The sequence below is a fragment of the Oreochromis aureus genome, linkage group 7, assembly GCF_013358895.1.
Source record: "Oreochromis aureus strain Israel breed Guangdong linkage group 7, ZZ_aureus, whole genome shotgun sequence".
In the NCBI taxonomy this organism is placed as follows: Eukaryota; Metazoa; Chordata; class Actinopteri; order Cichliformes; family Cichlidae; genus Oreochromis; species Oreochromis aureus.
In genome coordinates this window covers 3717947-3738845 of record NC_052948.1, presented here as the reverse complement: position 1 = coordinate 3738845, position 20899 = coordinate 3717947, and the positions used below count along the sequence as shown (strand labels likewise).

Below are 20899 nucleotides of genomic sequence, written 5' to 3'. Positions count from 1 at the left end.
AAAAAAAAATTTATTAAAACTGTTGAATCAAGATTTGCTTTACTTTCGCAAGCACATTAGAAAAACGTGGGTTACAGTAAGATATAGTTTTACTGTGCTGTGCTGAAGTTAAAAAATTACCAAGCTAATTATTTCCCACAGGCCTTGCAGGAGTCTCATCTGCTCCTTTGAAAAATTTCATCTCAATGCAGAATAAAAAAAAAAAAACCCAGACACAAACTCTTTGGTCAGATAGTTTGAAAATGTTCTTTCTCAAAGAAGAAGTAATAGGAACAAAGTGAAATCCTCCAAAGTCTTTTGGAAGATGTAATCCACATATGGTTGAAATTTCATTTGTGATGCTGCTGTGGTTCTTATGATTTGCCAAACGAGCTAATACTGATAATTGTAATTTGATCCTCAGATCCAGGTAGCGTTGAGGCACAAGTCAGAAATTGAGCATCATCGTAACAAAATTCGTCTGCGTGCCAAGAGGAAGGGCCACTATGACTTCCCAGCTATGGATGACATAGGTGGTCTTGGGGATGCAAAGGATCCGGATCGCATTTATCACAAAGAACAGATGCAAATCGATAAGATCCTGGACCCGGATGCTCAGATGCCGTCTGTCTTCATGGAACCCAAGAAAAGGTTAGAGGTTATGAATTTTTGACTTTTTGGTGGAGAACTTGATTTTCTGTGTATGCCGATGATATTTCTCCCTTTCTTCATGTGTTTCTAAGTGGTCGAGGCAGGCGCTCACCAAAGCAGAGGATGAAAGACCAGATGAATGGAGGCATGATGGAAGCAGACAAAGACCACCTCATCACTGAAGACACTGATGCTGCTTACAGAAAGTGCCCTGGGGTCAACAATGTGGCCTATGTGGTGAGTAACACAGAAGAAGTAGGAAAACCTTTCACGGACCGTGTAACCTTTCTGAGTTCTTTGCCGTGTATGTTTTCCAGTCGGACCCTGACCAAGGCCCAGGATCCCCTCACAGGAGTCCTTCCCCCACAGATGATGTCTTCCCAGCCCCCGCTTCCTCTCCTCCCGGCCATGCCCCTCCCCCACCACCGTACATGCCCCCACAGCCCTCCATCGAGGAAGCAAGGCAGCAGATGCACTCCCTGTTGGACGACGCCTTCGCTCTTGTGTCACCCACTTCTCAGGGCAGCACTGCCGGGATCACTCTCCCAGGGGTCAACAGCAACCCTCCGAACTCCAGCCCTCCAGGTCATGGCCCGAGACCTTGGGGTCTTTCCTACCAAGCTTTCCCCACCGTAAGTTGCCATCTGTGTACAAACACTCTGGCTGGAGCATTGTCCATCCAGTCAGCTATAAATAATTCATCTGCCATATTGCATGGAACAAGAATGTGTGTTACAAATAGAAACAAATAGAAACAGTGGGAGACACAGCTTTGCATTCACTATCAACTCACTTTCTTAAGGTGTTTTGTTCTCCTGTTCAGCACGAAGCCTATTGCTTCCAGTATAATCACGTCCTCTTAGCAAAGTACTGACTTAAGTATTCCTCCATCTGTTGCAAGGTGCAACCTTAACCCCCCCACTGGCTATGTAGAGCTCCTAAGACCCTTCAGTGATATAGCCATCACCCACGTAATCTTTATTAATTCTTGTTAGTATAGGCTACTGTCAAAGAAACTGCTTGGAAGGCTTTACAAAGCGAGGCCAGTTTATGCAGTGCCAACCTCTGTTATTAACACTCAGCTACGGCAGCATAATACTATTTATGTACAATTATCCCCTGCTTTGAAATTCATGAGAGGTAGAGGGCTTAGCTGAAATTAAGGTTGTTTGTGTAAGAAGAAGAAGAAAACCTAATCAGTACTTTAGAAGCGCAAAATTCTACTCTTAGTAAAAACAAAAACAAAATAGAAGCATTGTATGGTTATTCTATGGTCCAGGTCTAAATGTGTCACTTCATTCATTGATTCATTCATTCACAGGAAGTGCAACCTTAAAGATTTAATCCCAGACCTTCTTGACTGCAGTGAATACATTTTCACTCCCTGAATACACTTTTTGAATGCTTTCTTATCTTTCATGCTGTTTTACAGCTGTCAGGATATGTTAATAACAACACTTTGTCCTCTATCCAACACTGGTGCTCACCCCAGAAGAGTGAAAGAAACACTGAGCAGTGCAGCCATAAAGGCCCTTTGCTGGTGCTTTTATATGCTATTAAAAATATGGATATCCAACAAAACTTTGCTTGGTAAAAATAACAATGTTCACTATATAAAGTAACCCCCCAAACCCAAATTTACAGTAAATTACAACACACACAGTAGGGCTGTGTTCTCATAAGAATGACAGCATCAACTAAAAATCTTTTTTGCATTTCTTTTCCAATATTTGTATCACTACACCCTGATGCTTCGTAAAAACAGTTCACTGTTTTTCACTGTTTATACCTGAGATCTCTGTCGTCACTGGTACTTGATCATTGTCACTTAAACACAGCACATCTCTGTTGGTCTTCCCCAGAGATTCCCTGAGATGGGCATGTCCTCTGCTGCACTACAAGCAACAAGGTCAGTAAAGCTGCTGAAAATAGAGTCGGGTATAAACTGATAAATGCTATGCTTTCCACATGCTCTTCATACCCCAAGAGGTTTTTCCTATTTATAATTACAGGTGAACTTTGGTACAGTGTGATTGACATTTTGATTAAGGAACTGACCTTTTGTTCCTTCAGTTTACTGAGTTGAGCCTCATGAGACTGAAGAACTGAATAATTTCTCCAAAAACTGGTTCTCCCACAAAACGCCGTTTCTCCCACGTCCAGATGAACAGATTCAACTTTAGATCTTTATTTTATTGTTTTAATGGATCAGGTCTGAACAGCGGCCTCTTAATAGACTCTGAAAAGGCTGCACATGTACACACATGTAGAGTATCAGCTGTCAACCATTTGTGTTTCCACTATTTAGTAGCAAATTGTGAAATGTTTGACTATCAGGTTATTGATTGCACCATATAGGTAGGACTCCCTGTGATTAGAAATGTAAAGCATGCTAAAAAGTAGCACAAATACACACAGTATGAAATGTCTCCATGTTCAGTAACAGTGCACACTCATCATCTGCTGTTAGTCAAATTGTTTACTTTAAACTGACCCAGTATTCAGCAGATCGATAGTGCATCCTCCCCAACACAGAGTGGTTTCCTTCAAATCATAATACTGCTTGAACTAAGACTGTACAAATTGAAGAAACACAATGGCAACATTCATCTGTGTTTCAGGCAGGGTCTTGGCTTTAAACTGACCTACCTGCCACCAGGAGAAACTACCTGCCACCAGGAGAAACAGCAGGGCACGGCGAGCAGCTCCGGCCAGACAGCCTGTACTCCAGCAGGGGCCTCTACGCTGATGAACTGCCCTCATCTGCCAGACCACGTCCAGTGGGAGGAACCACAGGTACAAAAGGAAGTTTGATAGCATCACACGAATGCAATATTAACACAACAATATTTTATGTTCAGGCTGTTGCGCTGCCCCCCAAACGAAGCTCATGGTGTCCATTCATTTCTGCATCTCATTTTCAACTTTTTTGCAGACTTTTTTTTTTAAATAGGAAAAAAGAAACACACATCTTAAGCAATAATGCTTAAAGATAGACAAGTATATGTATGTTCGTTATCTCAGTGTTTAATCTTTATGCTATATTTAAATAATTTTGAGTAAATGCTTTGTCCCACTTGGTAAAAAGAACAATGGATGTGTCACCATCTAAATGTAAATACTCCCGCTGTCAGTTACAGCTAAACAACAAAATGAACCATTAACACAAATATGTCCTTTTTTAATTCTTAGAGCTATACACTATTTATTTCTGGCTTTGTTTAACAATAAACTGCTGAGAATATGTAACACTGACAGAAATAATGAGTGCAAAAGTGAAAGGTTTTGCACTAGCTCTGACTACAGAGGAATAACTCTTGCATTTAAAATATGCCCTTTCCTGAACTGGCTGAGTGCGGCATGCAGCGTGAATGTGCGATTAAAGCCATTTGTTGCAGCAGGAATGGGGTGTGTCAGCAAAACGTACAGCTGATTCAGGTTGCCAATATTTGTCTGCAATGATTGAAGAACATCTGTGATAGACGTGCAACCAGTCCAAGGTGCACGCTAACTCTCACCCTAAAACAGCTTGGCTAATCTGATGAAAGACAGTCAGGCAGCTGCCAATAACTTTGCAACTTCACTTACAGTGGGTATAAATTTGCTTGCAGCTGACAAATTTTCAGACGCTGATGCCAAGTAAAGACAGTTCCATATATTCTCTGCTTAGCTGAGAGAGCATAAAAGAATACTGCACTGAATCCCGAGCAGTTTTAAGTATGAATGGAAGATACAGTAAGGGTTAAGGTTGGGCAAGAAGCTGGCATGATTAAGGTTGGGTCTTTAGGAAATTAGTGCGAGTAAGTATAATGTGTTTATTGTTTTTTTTAGGTGCCCAGCTCCATCATCTTGCACAAGTGGGTCTGTCCAGTCGGATGAATGGTTACCCAGCAGGAGTCAGGGCTGCTCCGGGCCAGAATGGAGGCTTAGGCTGGAACCACTATCATGATGACAATTTCTCCAGAGCAGAAGCTGAAAAAGATGCAGTGAGTGAACTGACATTTTTATTTTTTAATTAACAAGTTCATTTAATTTCATTGAAACCTGAAACTGAATGAAATCCCAAACTTTTCATTTAATCATCAAATTATTTTTCCTTCTGAATCAAAGGGAAAAAAAACAAACGCACAGTAACTTGATCCTAACAGGAAGCCAACTTTATTGCATTTGAGAAACACCCACAGTTTAAGATCGGTATTCTTCTAATTTTCTGGTGTTCTTTCTGTTTTTGTTACTTGATATTTTTTATCTAATCTATTCTCTTCTTTTTTATCACCTCTCCCTGTTGTTCTGTTTGCCCTTTCTGTCCTGCCTGCTATTTATGGATCCCCTGACTACTCGTCCTCCTCTATCTTCCAGATTCACCGGAGTGGTATCAGGGAGCCCACGGCCCCCCCGACCCATCTAGATGGTGTGGGTTATCTGACAGCCCCCCCACCTCTGGATACTTCTCCTCCCACTCATTCCTCTGCCTCCTTGATCAAAGCCATCAGGGAGGAGCTTCTGCGGCTCTCGCAGAAACAGGCGGCTGTGCCCAGCTACCACAGCTGAAGTCCTGGCTTCTAGTGTCCTGCTCTAACCAGTCATGTCACTGACCCTGCCTGCTTGCTTCACCTAATCTGACAGTGCTTCCCATGGAAGTCCATTAAGCTGTACAGCAGAGAGATAGTCCTGCTAAAGTAGAGAGGTTTGCTCCTGAGAAACTGCATAACAGGATGGCTGATAAGGACTGACGTCAGCTGCAGTAGAGTACAGCTGACCAGAGATGACGTGAAACAGACGCGTGAACTCGACATGCCCGTGTTTCTTTCCTGTTCTTTACCGTGGACCAGGGAGCGCTAATGTCACGTACTGTGGATCCATATGTTGGACTTGATTTTGCTGCATTTCCTCAGACTCTGGTTTCAACTTTATGTCGCCTTCACAAACAGAAATACAGTGTCAGACTGAAGTCACAATGTCTTTTTACATCACATAACCTGATGTATTTCTTCTTTTTGATGCAGACCCCTAACTTCCTTTCCACCATCAGGTGCTTCCTGTCTTCTGCCATGATGAGCCATGTTATGCCTTGACACTGTGATACAGTTCACGTGACCATACCTGCTGTTAGAGCCTACAGTAAGATCATAGTTCACAGCCAGCAATCCAGTTCAGACAGCAGGCAAAGAAGGGGCATCCATACACAGTAATAACACTCGTTAATGCTACCTATTCTGTCCTTACTTACTACAGTAAAACAGTGTTCGACCTCTCGGCTTACAATATATACCTTTTCATGTTAAAGTTTTTTTTTTTTTATTCATGTTGAGAAGCTACTTGATGGTTAAGCAAACAGGAGAAGAAATCAGCCTTTAACCAGATCAAACAGTTTCTGAGCAAGTTTTAAAGACGCAGACACAGATGTGGTACAAATAATAAAAGGTGACATACTTGATGATTATGGTCAATATTTAATGTATGTATTCATTATGTGGTTATTTGATGCACTGTATGCAGACTACTTGGTACGGCTCAGGTTTTTCATTAAGAGATTCCTTACGGACAAATCCATAAAAAGACACTTTAGAAGGTCACATGGAAGAAGTGTAAATTAGGGAAAGTCACAGACACCAGTGTTCCGTTTGAACTCATTTCTGTGTCGAATACACATGGATGTCTTTTTCATGCAGTATTGGAAGTTTGATTTGCCTTTTTGTTAGCACAGGAAGGGAAGACGTGTACTGTATTTCATTAATGGTTTACTTCAACTACTCATTTTTACATGCTTTTTAAATAGATTTGGATTTACCTTGCATCATTTGTGTTCACCTGTCTCTTAGTCATCATGCTGGTTAGAAGTCATTCTAGGTCTTTTCCACAGGACGTGGTGTGATGTTTCGGGGGCCTAAAATTTTAATTTATTAGATTAAAATAAAAGAGGAAATGTGGGGTTTTTATAGCAGGACTTGAAGATGTGTTTTTGCAGTTTGTGCCAGGAGTATATGGCAGATTTGAAATGTTCCCTGCACAAGCCTCGACTTCCAGGTGATTTTACTGATGTGGCCACAGTGTACTTCTCATGCCATGTTTCGTTTCCATGTGACGTGCCTTTTGGACTCACCTGAATTGATTAAGCACCAGAAAAGACTGTCTACTATTACACTCCCACTTCTAACACAGAATTATTTAAAAGCATCATTATTCCAACATGGCTGTTAGTCAGTGGATGTAATCGCAGTTGAACTGTAAACGAATCGATGGAACATCAGGTAACGGTGGCACTGTAGCTTTGTTGTCCATTACATGTTCGTGGTTTATCCATCTCACACTGTACGCCTCCATCTGCTGGTTCTGTACTGTAACTACATCCTCGTGTTCATCCTCAGTTGCTTTTTGTTGTTGTTGTTTATTTGCAGTGCTTTTCTACGTGTTCTACTATGTAAAAATGATCCGTTGGCTGGCCCAACTTTCCATTTGCATGTTTAATTGTTGTATTTCTTTGGCTTGGTTTTGAGCACTCTATTTCAGAATTTGTGAAATACAAAGTAAGCTGTAACTTGAGCTGCCTTATAATTACTGTACATTACCAGAGTGAAAATTACTTCAGATTTTATTTTGCTTTGGTTTCATCTGAGCAATCATAACATCTGACGTCATTATCATCCAAAACGTCACAGGCTTACAGGTGTTGTAGTTACACCAGAAAACCACAGGGTGTCAGCACATCACAGGAAAACTAGCTGTGCTTAAGGACAAAGCGCGCTCCCCTGCAGCACATGACGTAACCAGTTCCCATGGATAATTCTAGGCGTCTCTGAAAGCAGGTCAGTCGGTGGGCTCTTTACGTCTTTTTGAAGAAGTGTGAACATGCAACAGATGCTTATCATACAGCAGAGTCTCTTTGGATCAGTGATGCTTCCACTAGCCTTTGGGTGAGATGAATTTTTCTAACCACCAATATCTGGAATATACAAATACACTCTAATTAAATGAATGAATCAAGATGCACCGGTGGTCAGTCACTGTGACTGTTACACGTTTATATTTCTTTTAAAATAACCTCCAGCTCCTCATCACAGCTTCTAAAGCCAGTGAGTGAGGCATCTAAATGTTCAGTAAATCTGATCTGTCTCTACAGGGGGTTGACTGTGCACAACTCAGCAAGTATTCAACAGCACACTCCTGGAGTGGTCAATATTCACAGCCCATGCGCACATTTGGTTAAAATTATTCTGGTCTTAGTTTTGAGAAGTAAACCCTAATAAGGGATTTGATGACTTATAGTAATTGTGTTTCGATTTTGTTTCCGATCTCTTCTATACACAGGAGTCATGCTGTGGCAAGAGATTAATTCATTTTTACTTAATAATCCGTCTTTTTAATTTCATGATGCTGCTAGTTTTAGTTGCATCTCTGACTCTGTCTGTTGCCTGTTTGCTGCAGAGTATCCCAGGCTTGCTGCCTCTTGCCCGGTATCTAAACTGTCCCCCCTCCTCTCCCCACCTTCCCTACAGTAATCCTGTCTGTGTGTTGTCCCGTCCCAGCTCAGAAAGCTGAGCGCAGCCTGGACACACACAACAAGAGCACACCCAGGAGTTAATCTGGATCATGATGGTAATTACTGCCTGTGCGTCCAGCCTGTAGGAGGGTATTGTCCACTAAGGGAGGAGTCAAACAGTCGGTTCTGCCTACTGACCTTGGAGAAAACTGCGAGGGAGGTAGGCAGGGGAGGGAGGAGAGAAACAGGGAGAAGGAGGTAGCACACTGACTGAGGTTCAGCACTGCAGATCTTCCTGTCTGCCTTCAGCCGCTCTTTCTCTCAGTTTGCTGGTGAAAGACAAAAAGCACTGAGAGGAGGGAGGAGGAGAATTGTGAAAGGAGTCTTTTTACTGATGATGGACGAGGATTTCTTTCTTTTTAACTAATATTTAAAGCCCCTGTGAGTATTGCCTGTTATCTGCTTGTCATTCAATCTGCGCTTTGCTGCACATGTGTATTCTTTGACTGTAATAAGAGTCACATCTCGGGAATGTACTGATGTTACAAGACAGGTTTCTCAACCAGAGTCCCACAGACGGGGTGTCTTCCCACTTTGTTTGTTTTTGTAACCAAGGTAGATGTTTGGGTTCTCCTGAATAGGGTGCAGTTGCAGACATTTGTGCGCTGTATGTGTGTGTGTGTGTGTGTGTGTGTGTGTGTATCAGAAAATGACATTCCTGCAGTTTCATGACAGTGAATGAGGCAAGTATTGTTGACACAGCCTACGATGAGCCCTTACAGCTGTTAGCTTTGTTGCAGTGGCGCTGCTGTGGGAGGTTGTGGTCCTCGCCCTCCTTGTTTACAAGCATGGCTTCTTCTTATGCAATTCTCTGCATGCTGCACTATTACATACCATTAGAGCTGCTGCTGCTGCCGACAGTATGAATCAATGGCAGCACGAATAGTTGACTGATGGCGACACTGCAGACATCTTCTGCGGTACCCAGCTAAGGGCCAGCTGGCACTGATGTCATGGAAGGATGCCACTGTGTTCACTTTTAGCATTGGCTGCGCATATGAATTTTGCATGAAACTGAGTGCCTTCATTTGTCTCAAATACCACACATATTTTTTTCCTGGATTTTCAATCACGTTTTTATGACCAGCAGTGCCTTCAACCGTATTGTGTGGTCTAAAACCTACATTTCCCTTCTCTCCACCCCTTTTATCTCCTTTTTATCTCTACCAACCAATGCAGGTTATCTTTGCTCTGTCATCTCTGCCTGTCTTCTCTGCATGATAGTGAGGTGAGGGTGTCAGGGGGATTTCTGAGCTAGAGATGCAGAAACGGCAGCGATAAGAGAAAGTTTAGATTTTCTGCACATGTGTGTGACATGAGACTCATCTGACGTAATGGAGGAAAGTCATGGATCTCCAGGAGGATCTGTTTTCATAACAAATGAACATTTATCTCTCTCTGTGTGTGAGAGAGAGATAAGCAAGGTTAGAGAAGGGTACAGAAAGAACGTGCCAGTAGCTAGTGCTGCCCTACTTACCACTGCATGACACATATTTTATCCAAGTTTAGAAGCAAAAGTGTCTGCATGCATTAGGCTCACCATTGTACCGCCTCGTGTCAGGTCAGGTAACTCTTGCTGACATCACCTCTGGTCGCCGGCGGACGATCGCTGTCCTCAAGGTCACAGTGCAGGTTATCTGTTTCTCTGTCACCCCCTCTCCACCAGGCTGTACTGTATTAGAAGACACAGTGTCACATTGTGCGCTGCCGCTGTGCTGAGTAGGAGGCAGCACTCATATGATGTTCTAGGGAGAGGTGAATAGCTGTCATTCATGAGAGGGTGCCCGTTTGTTCGGCAGCTGACTTCAGACACTGATCCTGCCTGTCAGCTGCTGGCGGATGTCTTCCACAGACCTAACTGTTGTGTCCTTTGCACTAGTAGCTGACACATTAAACATGTTTATTGTTCTTTATAGCAGACAAGGAAACACAACACAGGTTTTGGATTCCAGAGAATACAGGTCATATTTGAAGAAGCCTTTTATTAGGAAAGCAGTTGCAGAAAATAAGGATCCTTTTACAAACTTCTAACTAATTTTGGCTCAGAAACCCTTCTTGCAAAAGCATTATAATGCATGTTGTTAGGTAGCTGTGGTATTTTGTTAAACTTTATAAAGATATCCGGTACGCCACAGCTGATCCTCTGACAGCATTAATCCCTATTAGCAGGCACTGGATCTCCCTGCACTGCTGTCCTTCAGACCACATCCTCTGGATGTTTTCAGGACAGTTTGCACCACCAGCAGCAGCAGCTCCGCCAAGACCAGCCAGGCAGCTATTAGTGTGTATGTGGAAGAATAGAATGAGACCACAAAAAACATTGTCCCACTTTTAACTTTCCCTCACTCTATATATCGAGAAGAACCATAGAGATGGAGCAAACAACATCATGCTGATGGAATGAAAAGAACCAAAACACTGGTTATGTGTTTCTTTGTACTTAAATGCACACACACAGTCCTTTTACCTCTTTCAGAGGAGCCTTAGACTTTGCGTTCTGGTTGCATGCTGTCTGGACAATAATCAGCAGGTAATCCCTTTAAGCCATTATTTCTCTAATTGCTTTGTCTTGGTCAGCAGATGGACACCGCGGGGATGTTGTCTCGTCCTGTCTGCTTTCTCTTTAGTGAATCATAGTTGAGTACAGAAATAACCTGCGCAGTTTTGTTTGCTCGACTGCATATTCATTTGCTTATGAAACAAGATTAAAATGATTTTTTTTTTTTTATATCAATATAATCTCTGTGGGCAGAGAACACAGTATACGATACAGCAATGTGGAAAGTCTTTAACTGCGCAATAATCTCACAACTTTCTTCACTGTCTAATAGTATCCATGTAACAACGATCCTTTAACTAATGATTTGATCTTAAATTTGATCAGTCATGTACCGCAGGACTTCAATCTGGCAATAATGAAACCACTACTTCACTTCAGCATCACTTGACCGAGCTATCTTAGCTAACTATAGGCCATCTCCAACCTTCCTTTTATCTCAGTTATTCTTGAGTATTTAGTGTGCTGCTCATCCTCCACATTGAAAGGAGCCAGTTGAGGTGGTTCTGGCATCTGACTAGGATGCTTCCTGAACGCCTCCTAGATGAGGTATTCCGGGCATGTCCTACTCGAAAGAAGCCCCAGGGCAGACTCAGGACTGACTGGAGAGAACACATCTTTCAGCTGGCTTGGGGACATCTCGGTGTCCCCCTGGATGAGCTGGAGGAGGTGGCTGGGGTGAGGGAAGTGTGGGCCGCCATGACTCAAACTGTGATTAGCGGCAGAAAATGGATAGATGCAGGAATGTCTTAAATACATACAGTATAGATATGGATGACCTCTAATTTCCTCCTTCAAATTCTTATAAAACTGGGGTCATTGTACATACAGTGAAACATAAATCCTTAACTTTGCAACTCTTGAGTTAAAAATAGAAGTCAGCAAACCACAAGTAAAGCCTTTTCTCAGGACAAAAGAAAAAGCAATCTTCAAACTTCATCTGAAGTTTTCTTTGGGCAACATTTAGGCTGGACTGATGGATGATGACTTTATGGCCATGCTAGCTCACGTAACGTTACAGCCAGTGGTGTAATGATCCATACGTGTCCCAAGTAGCCCAGATTAGGCTGGGGGAGTGAGACTGGTTTTTAAACATGGTGAGTTCTGTCCAATTTTACATGTCAATGCTGTGTGTGGCCCCATAGTAAAATGACAAGAACAATAAAAAATTTGAAATTAGTGCAACTTTCATGCACTGTTTTATTTTTCCTGCTGTTAAAAATAGTATGATAACAACATGTTAGCACAAATTGCCCCAGGTAGGGCCGGGCTGTCCGTATTTATCTCGGTGTGTTACGTCATTGTGTACACACAAATCTTGCGAGTACAGATGAGCCCGCTAGGGGTGATGGTGGGAGACTCACAGCAAAGGGCACCTGGAGGAGTTACACAGGCCACAGGGTCAGAGTTTTATAAATAGAAGCAACACCCAGTCAGACGTGAGATTCATGCCCACAGACACATGCGCAGGGAGGAGTAGAAAGTGTGTTTGGTCTTGGTTGCAGCTGTCCCTCTGGCTCTTCTTTCCAATTTCACTGGAATCAACTTTCAGACAGATGGAGCCAGCTTTGAAAAACTTTCATTAAAGTGAGTAAATACTGATATTGCTATTGAGAGAACACCTTAGCCAGCAATTTTGCTACAAAAGTGACAGTCTTCATATACCGTTTAAAAAAAAAAAAAAAAAAAAAAAAAATTGACTACAAAGTTGTTGCTTTGGCATTTTAACATTACATTTAGGAATTGCAGGTATACATAAAAAAGTTGAGGTCACTAGAAATAGGCTTGGACATTTGATCTATTAGCATATGAGAAATGTGGATGCACAGAATTTATTTAAATGTGACTCCACAGCCTTATATCAGGGAGGGGGGTGTAAGTGCTCCTAACAGCACATTGACAGCTGAGTACGAGAACTCAAAGTCGTATATTTTAGCTAATTTATGCTGGTAAATAGTCCTCATATTCATTGCCCAGAGCTTGTGTTTTTGTAAAAACAGGCCTGTTATTTTGTGGCCTTCAAAGATTTGTCTTTATAGTGTCACTTTTTTAAGATTAAATCACTGCCATCTGATGTATGTCCACATTACACTCAGGTGTGTCTGACTCTTCATCTGCGTTTCTTGATCACAACAGCACTAAACAAACACTCCTGTAACCTAGTAACCATCCAGAATGACACAGTGGACTGGTAGATTCTTGCATTAACCTGTCACCGGGCCATTGCTGTTGTGAAACTGTGGGCTGTAGAGAGCGGAGTAAAGAAGTCTGACAGAGTAGGGATTCCAGCTGGGCTGTCACGCAGGTTCAACCCTTGAGGGGTGGACAGAAAAGCAGTCCCTCCCTGCTCTCTAACAGAGGAGTCCTCAGTTGGAGAGCAGGAGGGATTGTGCAAAGAATAATGTACATGCCTTTTTCATAATCCACATCTCTGTGATCCCAGGAACTGGCTGAGCTCTGGCTAACCTGCTAGATGAACTGTGGGAATCTTCTTTTACACCACATGTATTATGTGTAAAATCCTATTCAGTGTGGTTGGATACTCAGGGTGTGGCTGCTGTCTATTTTTATTCTAGCCTTTGGTAGATATTTTCCCTAGCAGTGGGAGGGTACGTTCATTTCAGGCTACAGAACTTACTCTTACCTGCTTCTCCTTGTCTCACACTGGCTCTTCTGTCATAACAGGCTGTCCATTACCTGACTGGAACCTGCCTGCGTCCACATCTGTCTAAGGCTACATGTTTGTCTTTCTATAGGTTAGAGAGGAAGATCAGATATAATATCGCTCATTTAGGAAGACCCACACGGGCACAGCTTCTGTGAAGACAGCCAGAGACGAGCTGCTGACAGGGAAACCATCCAAGAGCGCACAGTTACCACAGTAACCAGTTAACTGACACCAAAGAAAGGCTGACTACACGATTTAGAGTTACCCAACATGCTGCTCCACACCCTCACTGGATGAGAAAATTATGGGATGCCCACACTGGCTGAAATGACTGTTGTTCCTTTCAGTGACATCCAGCTTGTATACATGACACATCGACTGTAATTATGCTCTTGTGCATTAAATCTAGCAGCATGCCAGTGTTGCATATGTTTAGCATGTTTAACTTATTAACATCAATGTAATTTTGTTTTCCGTACTGACTTTAAATGTGGAAATAACTCTGTGGAATTGCTCTTTTTACTCAGGTGGAGTTTGAGAACAGATATTTCCCTTTCTTTAATAATGATGAGCTCATTGAGGTGAGGGGGTATGACTGGGGTCAGAGATCAGAGCTGATGTCAGGATGAGAGCTGCAGGCCAAATGTGATTCACTCATATGCATGCACAAGCATACAGAGTGTAGCAGGAATGCCAAGCTGCAACGCTTGGCATTATGCATGTGGATACCAGCACAATCCCCACCTACTACATCATTAAAAATTCTTTTCCATCAGTTTCTCTTAATTTACCTGTATACTTGTGTTTTTTTCAAAATAAAAGCATTGTATATGAATACCAAATACCAGTAGCTAACCCATTTGAAAACTAGAAACCTCTTTTCTCAGCTTCACTCGTTTTTGTAGTGGAGTTAAAATGAGTCATCATTCAAATAACCATCATTATGACTCATTGTTTGCTTTATCTTCATGCCAACAATCATTTCCGAGGGCAGGGCATCATATATTTCAGCTTAAATTGATCTTAATTTATATTTTGGAAAAATGTACTTTGTTATTCTTATGTGATTTTTGCCATTCATCTGGAAAATATTCTGCTTTTAAATGTGTTGTTGCAGAAATGCAGTTTGCCAGGATGCAATCAGAATTATATATATATATAAGATGATTACCCTCATGTGAAGATTCAAAGGGCCTGAAAACTATGTATATGTATATGTATATATATATATATATATATATATATTACCCCTATGAAGATTCAAAGGGCCTTACTGCTTTGCAGCTTCTCTAAGCCAGCTTTTAACCACCATGCATAAAGAAACCTTGCAGTAATCCAAATATACTAAAGCCTACTAAGGCTGTCAAGGTATTATTTCATACTTTTATGTCTTGTGAAGTCCATAGAACCTCATCAGGCTGAAAAGAAGAAAACAGGAAATGAAAAACATCACATGAGGCCTCTTCAGTGAGGTCTTTCCCTGAGCTCTGGGATTATCAACATTGCTGGACTTTGTCATCTACTTTCTTGTAAATGAAAGGTTGCATTCTTTACTGATGTGTTCTTCATTTCCTCAGATAGATATATCAGACTGTGATAATCCAAGCAGCTTGTGTGCATATGTGCATGTAACTGAGATCAAATATAGGTGGTTTTGAGTGAACTTGTGGATATAACAGTGTTTACTTCTTCTATATAAGCTACTAACAGCCCAAATCCTTTAGTCTAGTGCCACAACTGCGTCCAAACCTTAATTTGTGGCCTTTGACTCTTACTAATCATCAGATGCTAGCATGCTGTAATGCAAACGTTACTGTGTTGTGATCACGTTAGCATACTGATCTTAGTATTTAGCTTGCAACATTGATGTGCTTAGCTGGAGAGAGTCACAGAGCTGCTTGCCTGGCTTTGTCACCTCCAAAGAGCATGTGTCAGTGCCAGTCAGCATCAGTACAGCAGTGAGGTCATGGGGTTCGTTTGCTAATGAATTTCCAGTTTCTGTGTTTTTAACCTTTCTAATTCCACTTGCCGACCACATTAACATCATAATTTAGCCCAAGAAGAGCCCTGATATTCTCAATACACACCCAAAGCAGAAGTCTTAGGGTGTAGGTAGTGGCAGAAAGGACTTTTCTGTCTGACTCAAAAAAGGTGTGTGGAAAGCTTTAAAAGCAGCGGCTTTGTCTGTCTGATCCTCATCTACAGGTGCGATAAAAGCTGTAAAGGGAAAGGTGGCAGTGGGATGAATAAACGGCTCTGAAAGTCTTGTCAAAGCATGAGTAAGAGCTACCAGCAGAACAAAAGCAGTTCTGTTCTTTATGAGATAAAGAATTCATTACTCACTCTTCCCTTGGTTTGATTTCTGCTCAGCAGCCACCGCTCATAGTCATGTTTATTCAACATATTTGTATAGATAATACCTTTTCTTGGATTTCCTCATGTTGGTTTTAAATAATTATCCTGCTTCCGAAAATAGTTTGCAATTGTGGGTGGAGTTTTTTGTGTGTGTAAGGATATTTGTCAGAGGCCAAAGGCAGCAGCTCTGCATGACGTGTAGAAGAATGCACAATAAAGACGCTGCTGTTTGTGCCTGTGTTTGGGAGTCAGGGACAGGCCACACGGTTGAGCCCCCTGTTCTCCACTCTTTGTATCCTGGTCATTCACTACAGTCTCTCTTTGTGCCAGCCACAGATCACATGTCACAATATTTGAACAGCTGCAGTCGTTAGCTGTGTGTTTTCTCTTTTGCTTTGACACAGAGAGTGGAGATCTGGTTTGATAACACAGACTGTGAGAATTTGGACAGGTGAGCAATAAGAGAAATGTCTGTGGTATGGTGCAAGCGTCACATACAAACTACTGTAATTAAAACAACGACAACAGTAAAAGAAAAATATCAGCATCAGCTGAGAATCCTCCCCTAGGACAGAGCAGGATCAATTTGTTGCTATTAAACAAATTGACATCTTATAATGGATTGTGTTAGAAACCTAACGGCTCCGTTCATGCTGTCACCTTAACCTAAACCTGTCAATATCAGGACTTGGAACATGATATCTGCTCTTCAAGCCGTCTTGAACACCGTAGCTACTGTCCACTGCATTTCCAGGGTGGAGAAACGTTGCCAGTTTTTCTTTCAACATACACTTAAATATCTTCTTCTCTGTTGTCCCGTTGCGTTATTGGCCTCACAGAAAGTGAGTCATATCCTCGACACCAGGAGGCTGCTGTAAGAGATCCAATAAAACTGTCTTTGAAGAAACTCACACTAACACATCTCAGGGCCTTCATGCAATGCAAGAATTCAGAATTCATTTACACTGCTCATGTCCCTTGATAGCTACAGGACAAGGACTGTTTGTTGTACTATTCAGTCTCCTACAGCAGTAAAGGTCACTGATAATAGTAGACACAATGCGGGAGAATTGTGTGTCGTGTATAGCGCATGTGCACTATATATATGTTACAGGTACATGTGCCTGTAACAGGGGTAGAGGTGTTTGCTTTCTGTCCTTGGGCTGTATGTGTGCACAGACTCACGGACGACCATCATGGCCACTTTGTATCAAGTTTAAGTGTCAACTGAAACCATTACCTGTTTGTTGTGCACTTAATGAATCATCACGATAAGCTGGAATCCAAAAGTATACTTGAAGCTAAAAAAAGTAACAACTTAATCTTGCTGTTTTTTCACTTTAGGGGTAAAAGCCAGGCTATATGTTAGCTTTGATGAAGGCTGAAAAAAACAGCTCTCCAGCTCAGCTTATGTTGTCAGATGTGATCAACTTGAATTTTTGGGTAATATATGCGAGCTGATTTGTACTGAGATTTGAGGCCATTGTGTAAACTGCAGTTCAGCTCTGCTTTGTCTCCAACTGTATTGAAAAAGCTTTGCTGAGGACTGTGTTTACTGACTTCTGATTACAGTTAGCAAACCCATCATCTGATCAGGGCGAGTACATAGCAGCCTCTCTGAGAGGGGGAGAGTGCATGAAAAAGGGAGAAAAAAAAAGGCAGAGGGCACCTTGGCAGTCTAAAGCAGAATGTGATTAAAATTCTGTTCTAGTCGCGAGCACACATTGTTTGGAATCACCGTTTGGTATTTGATAAGGCACAGCTTAATCGCACCCTCTGGGGAAAGTGTGGAAAGTAACACTGATGACGCTTTGCTGGGTACTCGCAATACAAGAAGAACCCAGATGAAAAGACTTCTGTAGGTTTTACACTTTGCTGTCTCACAAAAGATAAGTCCAGTGTGAGTCTAATCCCAAAAACACAGGAGTCCTGAAATGCAACTCAGTGGCATCTTTTTTTCCCCTCTGCCTTCTGAACAACCACACATTTCAAACCCACCACACATTTGGAAAAGATCTTGAATTATTATTTTTATTTTGAAGCTTCAAGCCCATGTTCAGATGTTACAAAATAAGCTCCCTTCACAGTCTCAGAAAACATTGCACAACCATTGTGTTACACTGCACAGTGTTGAAAGAAGAGTGAACTACACTTCTTGTATAAAGCTGAAGGGTTGGTCATTTAACTTCATATCATAAATGTATTTCTTTAAAAGTGTATATTTCAAGTATTATAATCAATATAATGCAACTTGACCTTTATGTGTTTGCACACCAGCTGTTTTCAAAGGCAGCCATGTTTCCCACACAGCCAAACAAATATATAGTAATGACATGCAAAAACACTCCTCTTCATGAAGACACTATAAAGCAAATTTCCCTCAAGGAAGCATGCTTCTGTTGGATTAGTTATGTAACTGTAATAGTGAGCTAGAGTTTTGATGTGACTGAAATAAATAAATTATCGAAACTGGTGAACTAGTGTTCTGTGGCACAACCTTTTTATTGTGTCCCAGCCATCATGAATATTACCTTGTAGCGGAATGTAATTCAATTTATTAGACCATCTAATTCCATGGATTTAGATGCAATTATCCATTTTCATGCACTGTTTAGTCCAGCATGTTTTTCCTCTACCACCTTATTAAATTTAGTGAGACAGAAATGACAGTTGATCCTGCTGAATTAAGATGTTATAGTAAGATTAGTGCCAGCAGAGGAGGAAACAATATCCCTTACCTGTCAGAGTGAATGGAGCAATAACATGTATGTTTAATCTTTGAGGGCAAATAAGCAGAGTAAACACTTTCACTCCTTTATCCAAGATAAAATAGAGTTTTTACAGTCTATTTATCCATATTTACCTGTGCTGAGGGTGTGGAAACTTTACCTGAACGATATAGGTTTTGCCACTCTGACCAAACCTCCACATTGATGCTGGTATAGTGTGTTGGTGCTGGTTATATGATCTGTAACAGCAATATAAAAGGGGTTGCCATGTGGTGCAGACATGGTGCCCATAGCTAAGATGGCCTTTAGTGCTGACATGAGTTTTTCACTTTGAGAGTGATTTTGAGTGAATTAGCTTAGCTGTAGGCATCACCCTTTATTCATGTCTCCTGTAGTGCCATAAATTCATATCGAATGTCTTAGAACTAATTTAGAAACAATAGCAAAAAATCTTAACTGTAATGGGAAACATGGTTAGCATTATACCCCAAAACAGCTTGTTTGTTAGCATGTTAGCATGCTTACAAATAACTAGCTTTAAGAACTAATGTACCCCCAAAACCACAGCCTTACAGAAATACTTGATAAAAACCTTTAAGTTATGTTTAATGTTTGCTTTTCATTTCTGTTGCTGTTTTTTGTTGTTGTTGTTGTTGTTGTTGTTGTTGTTATGGAAGAATTACGTATTCTCTTATAAAGCTAATACTTTCAAGGTAAACATGCAAAATATGCTCTTTTATTCTGTTATATTCTAAGATTAATACCTTCCTTGCAATGCGTATAAGATATTGTTAAAATAAACTGAATTATTTTTCCCATGGATGCCCACAGCTCACTGTTTAGCTTGATCCACTCTACGCTGGTAACCCCTGACCCCTAAACACCTTGAGTCATGACATTCACAGCCATACTTAGACCAGGAACGTCTTGTGCGTTGCTAAAGATCAGAGACTACTGGCTCTTGTAGGAACGGATGGATTTACAGCCTACCAACTTAGCAGTTCATGGACACAGTGAATAACCAGCAGTGTGAGAAATGTTTCCAGTGCGGCCGCACCCTGACCACTACTTTTTTCAGTCCTCACACAGGCCTGGTCTGAGGTATCCTAAACACATACGCTTAAATTTAGACCTGCTCAGACTGACCACAGACACAGACTAACCTCCTGAAATCTGACACCCACTGTCTGCTGTTTCTCTCTCCCCTGACTCTGTGGGTAGGTGCGTTTTCACTTTCTAACTTTTGTTCACCGATTTCCTTTGTTAAGCACCCAACCATCTCACACACAAACACCTCAGTCTCTCATAACCTCTCCCTCTATTCTTCGTGCTCGGGGGCAGCCGACTGGAGCTGATTTACGTAGTGTTTGCACAGAGTTAGAGCTCACGGTTCTGGAGGAAATGAAACGGTAAAGTTACACACTGATACGATTCTTAAAAGTCCTTTCCATTATCACTTTTTTGGACTGAGAGAATTCATGCTGTGTTTATCTGAAGGATCAAACAATTGCCCTCCCTAAATTAAAAAAAAAAAAAAGAAGCTGTGCACACATCTTTCTTGTGCGCTGTTGACAAGTTTGCTGCTGGAATCCTATTTATTCATATTGGAGCATTTCCTCGGTTGTTGAGTGTGTGTCTTCAGGTGATTTATTTCAGTTTGTATCCAATAAATAAATAAACAGTTGGTGATTCCATTGATAATAGTGGAGTAGTGAAAATTTAACATGAAGGTGGGGCGAGAGAGCAGAGAGAGCAGGTGAAAACATACAGCAAATCTGACCCATTTTTTACCTGCTCAACCAGCAACACATCTCAAAATCTGCTGTCTTTCTGCGCATAATATTTGACAGTTTTTATTCTTTCAGCGTTCTGGAAATATAGTTATTATCTGGGGGTTGATCTACAATGGAAATGTTCCACTTTGTTTGACACTTTTTTAATGACATTCAGTGGCGTATTGAACTGCTTTCTCAAGTAAACGTTGTTTTCTATTGTAGTAAACAGGCTTTAGTTTGGGTTTAAATAGATAGAACTTTATTAATCATTTGGGTAGGTTCCTCTGGGAAATTCAGTTATATGTTATATAGTAATATATAGTTATATTATATAGTCAGTTATATGTATATATGTTTTTCTATTGATAAAATGCTAGTTTCTCTAGCTCTGCTGATAGTTTAATTAATTGATCAATTATTCTTAGCATTAATATGCTCTCAAATTGAAACATGAATATCCAAGTAAGGTCAATCCGATGAGGAAGATTTACTTTTGCCATTCCTCTTCTCAGTTCCTTCTCCTCTGCAGCTTAGTGCTCAGTGGCCCATAACAGCTTCCTGATGGCCGGCTATGAACATGATGAGATCACTAGTATCACTGATCTCATCATCTTTTCATTCACACTCACACGAGAAGGGAGAGGG

At 41.3% G+C, this 20899-nt stretch overlaps 2 protein-coding genes across 8 annotated transcripts in view; both read left to right on the top strand.

Annotated features, from left to right (window-relative positions):
- si:ch211-1e14.1 (UPF0606 protein KIAA1549) overlaps positions 1 to 7196 on the top strand; it is a 36143-nt gene extending 28947 nt beyond the window's left edge. The window contains exons 15-21 of the mRNA XM_039615804.1: positions 404 to 630; positions 723 to 867; positions 948 to 1262; positions 2493 to 2539; positions 3290 to 3426; positions 4462 to 4616; positions 4990 to 7196. Of these exons, the coding sequence (XP_039471738.1) occupies positions 404 to 630; positions 723 to 867; positions 948 to 1262; positions 2493 to 2539; positions 3290 to 3426; positions 4462 to 4616; positions 4990 to 5181 (1218 nt within the window). The 3' untranslated portion in view covers positions 5182 to 7196. The remainder of the gene's footprint in view (positions 1 to 403; positions 631 to 722; positions 868 to 947; positions 1263 to 2492; positions 2540 to 3289; positions 3427 to 4461; positions 4617 to 4989) is intronic.
- A 1167-nt stretch (positions 7197 to 8363) lies between these two features.
- mical3a (microtubule associated monooxygenase, calponin and LIM domain containing 3a) overlaps positions 8364 to 20899 on the top strand; it is an 80405-nt gene continuing 67869 nt past the window's right edge. For all 7 annotated transcript variants that reach the window (XM_039615417.1, XM_039615411.1, XM_039615414.1 and 4 more), the window contains exon 1: positions 8364 to 8551. The gene's annotated coding sequence lies outside the window, so the exon portion shown is untranslated. The remainder of the gene's footprint in view (positions 8552 to 20899) is intronic.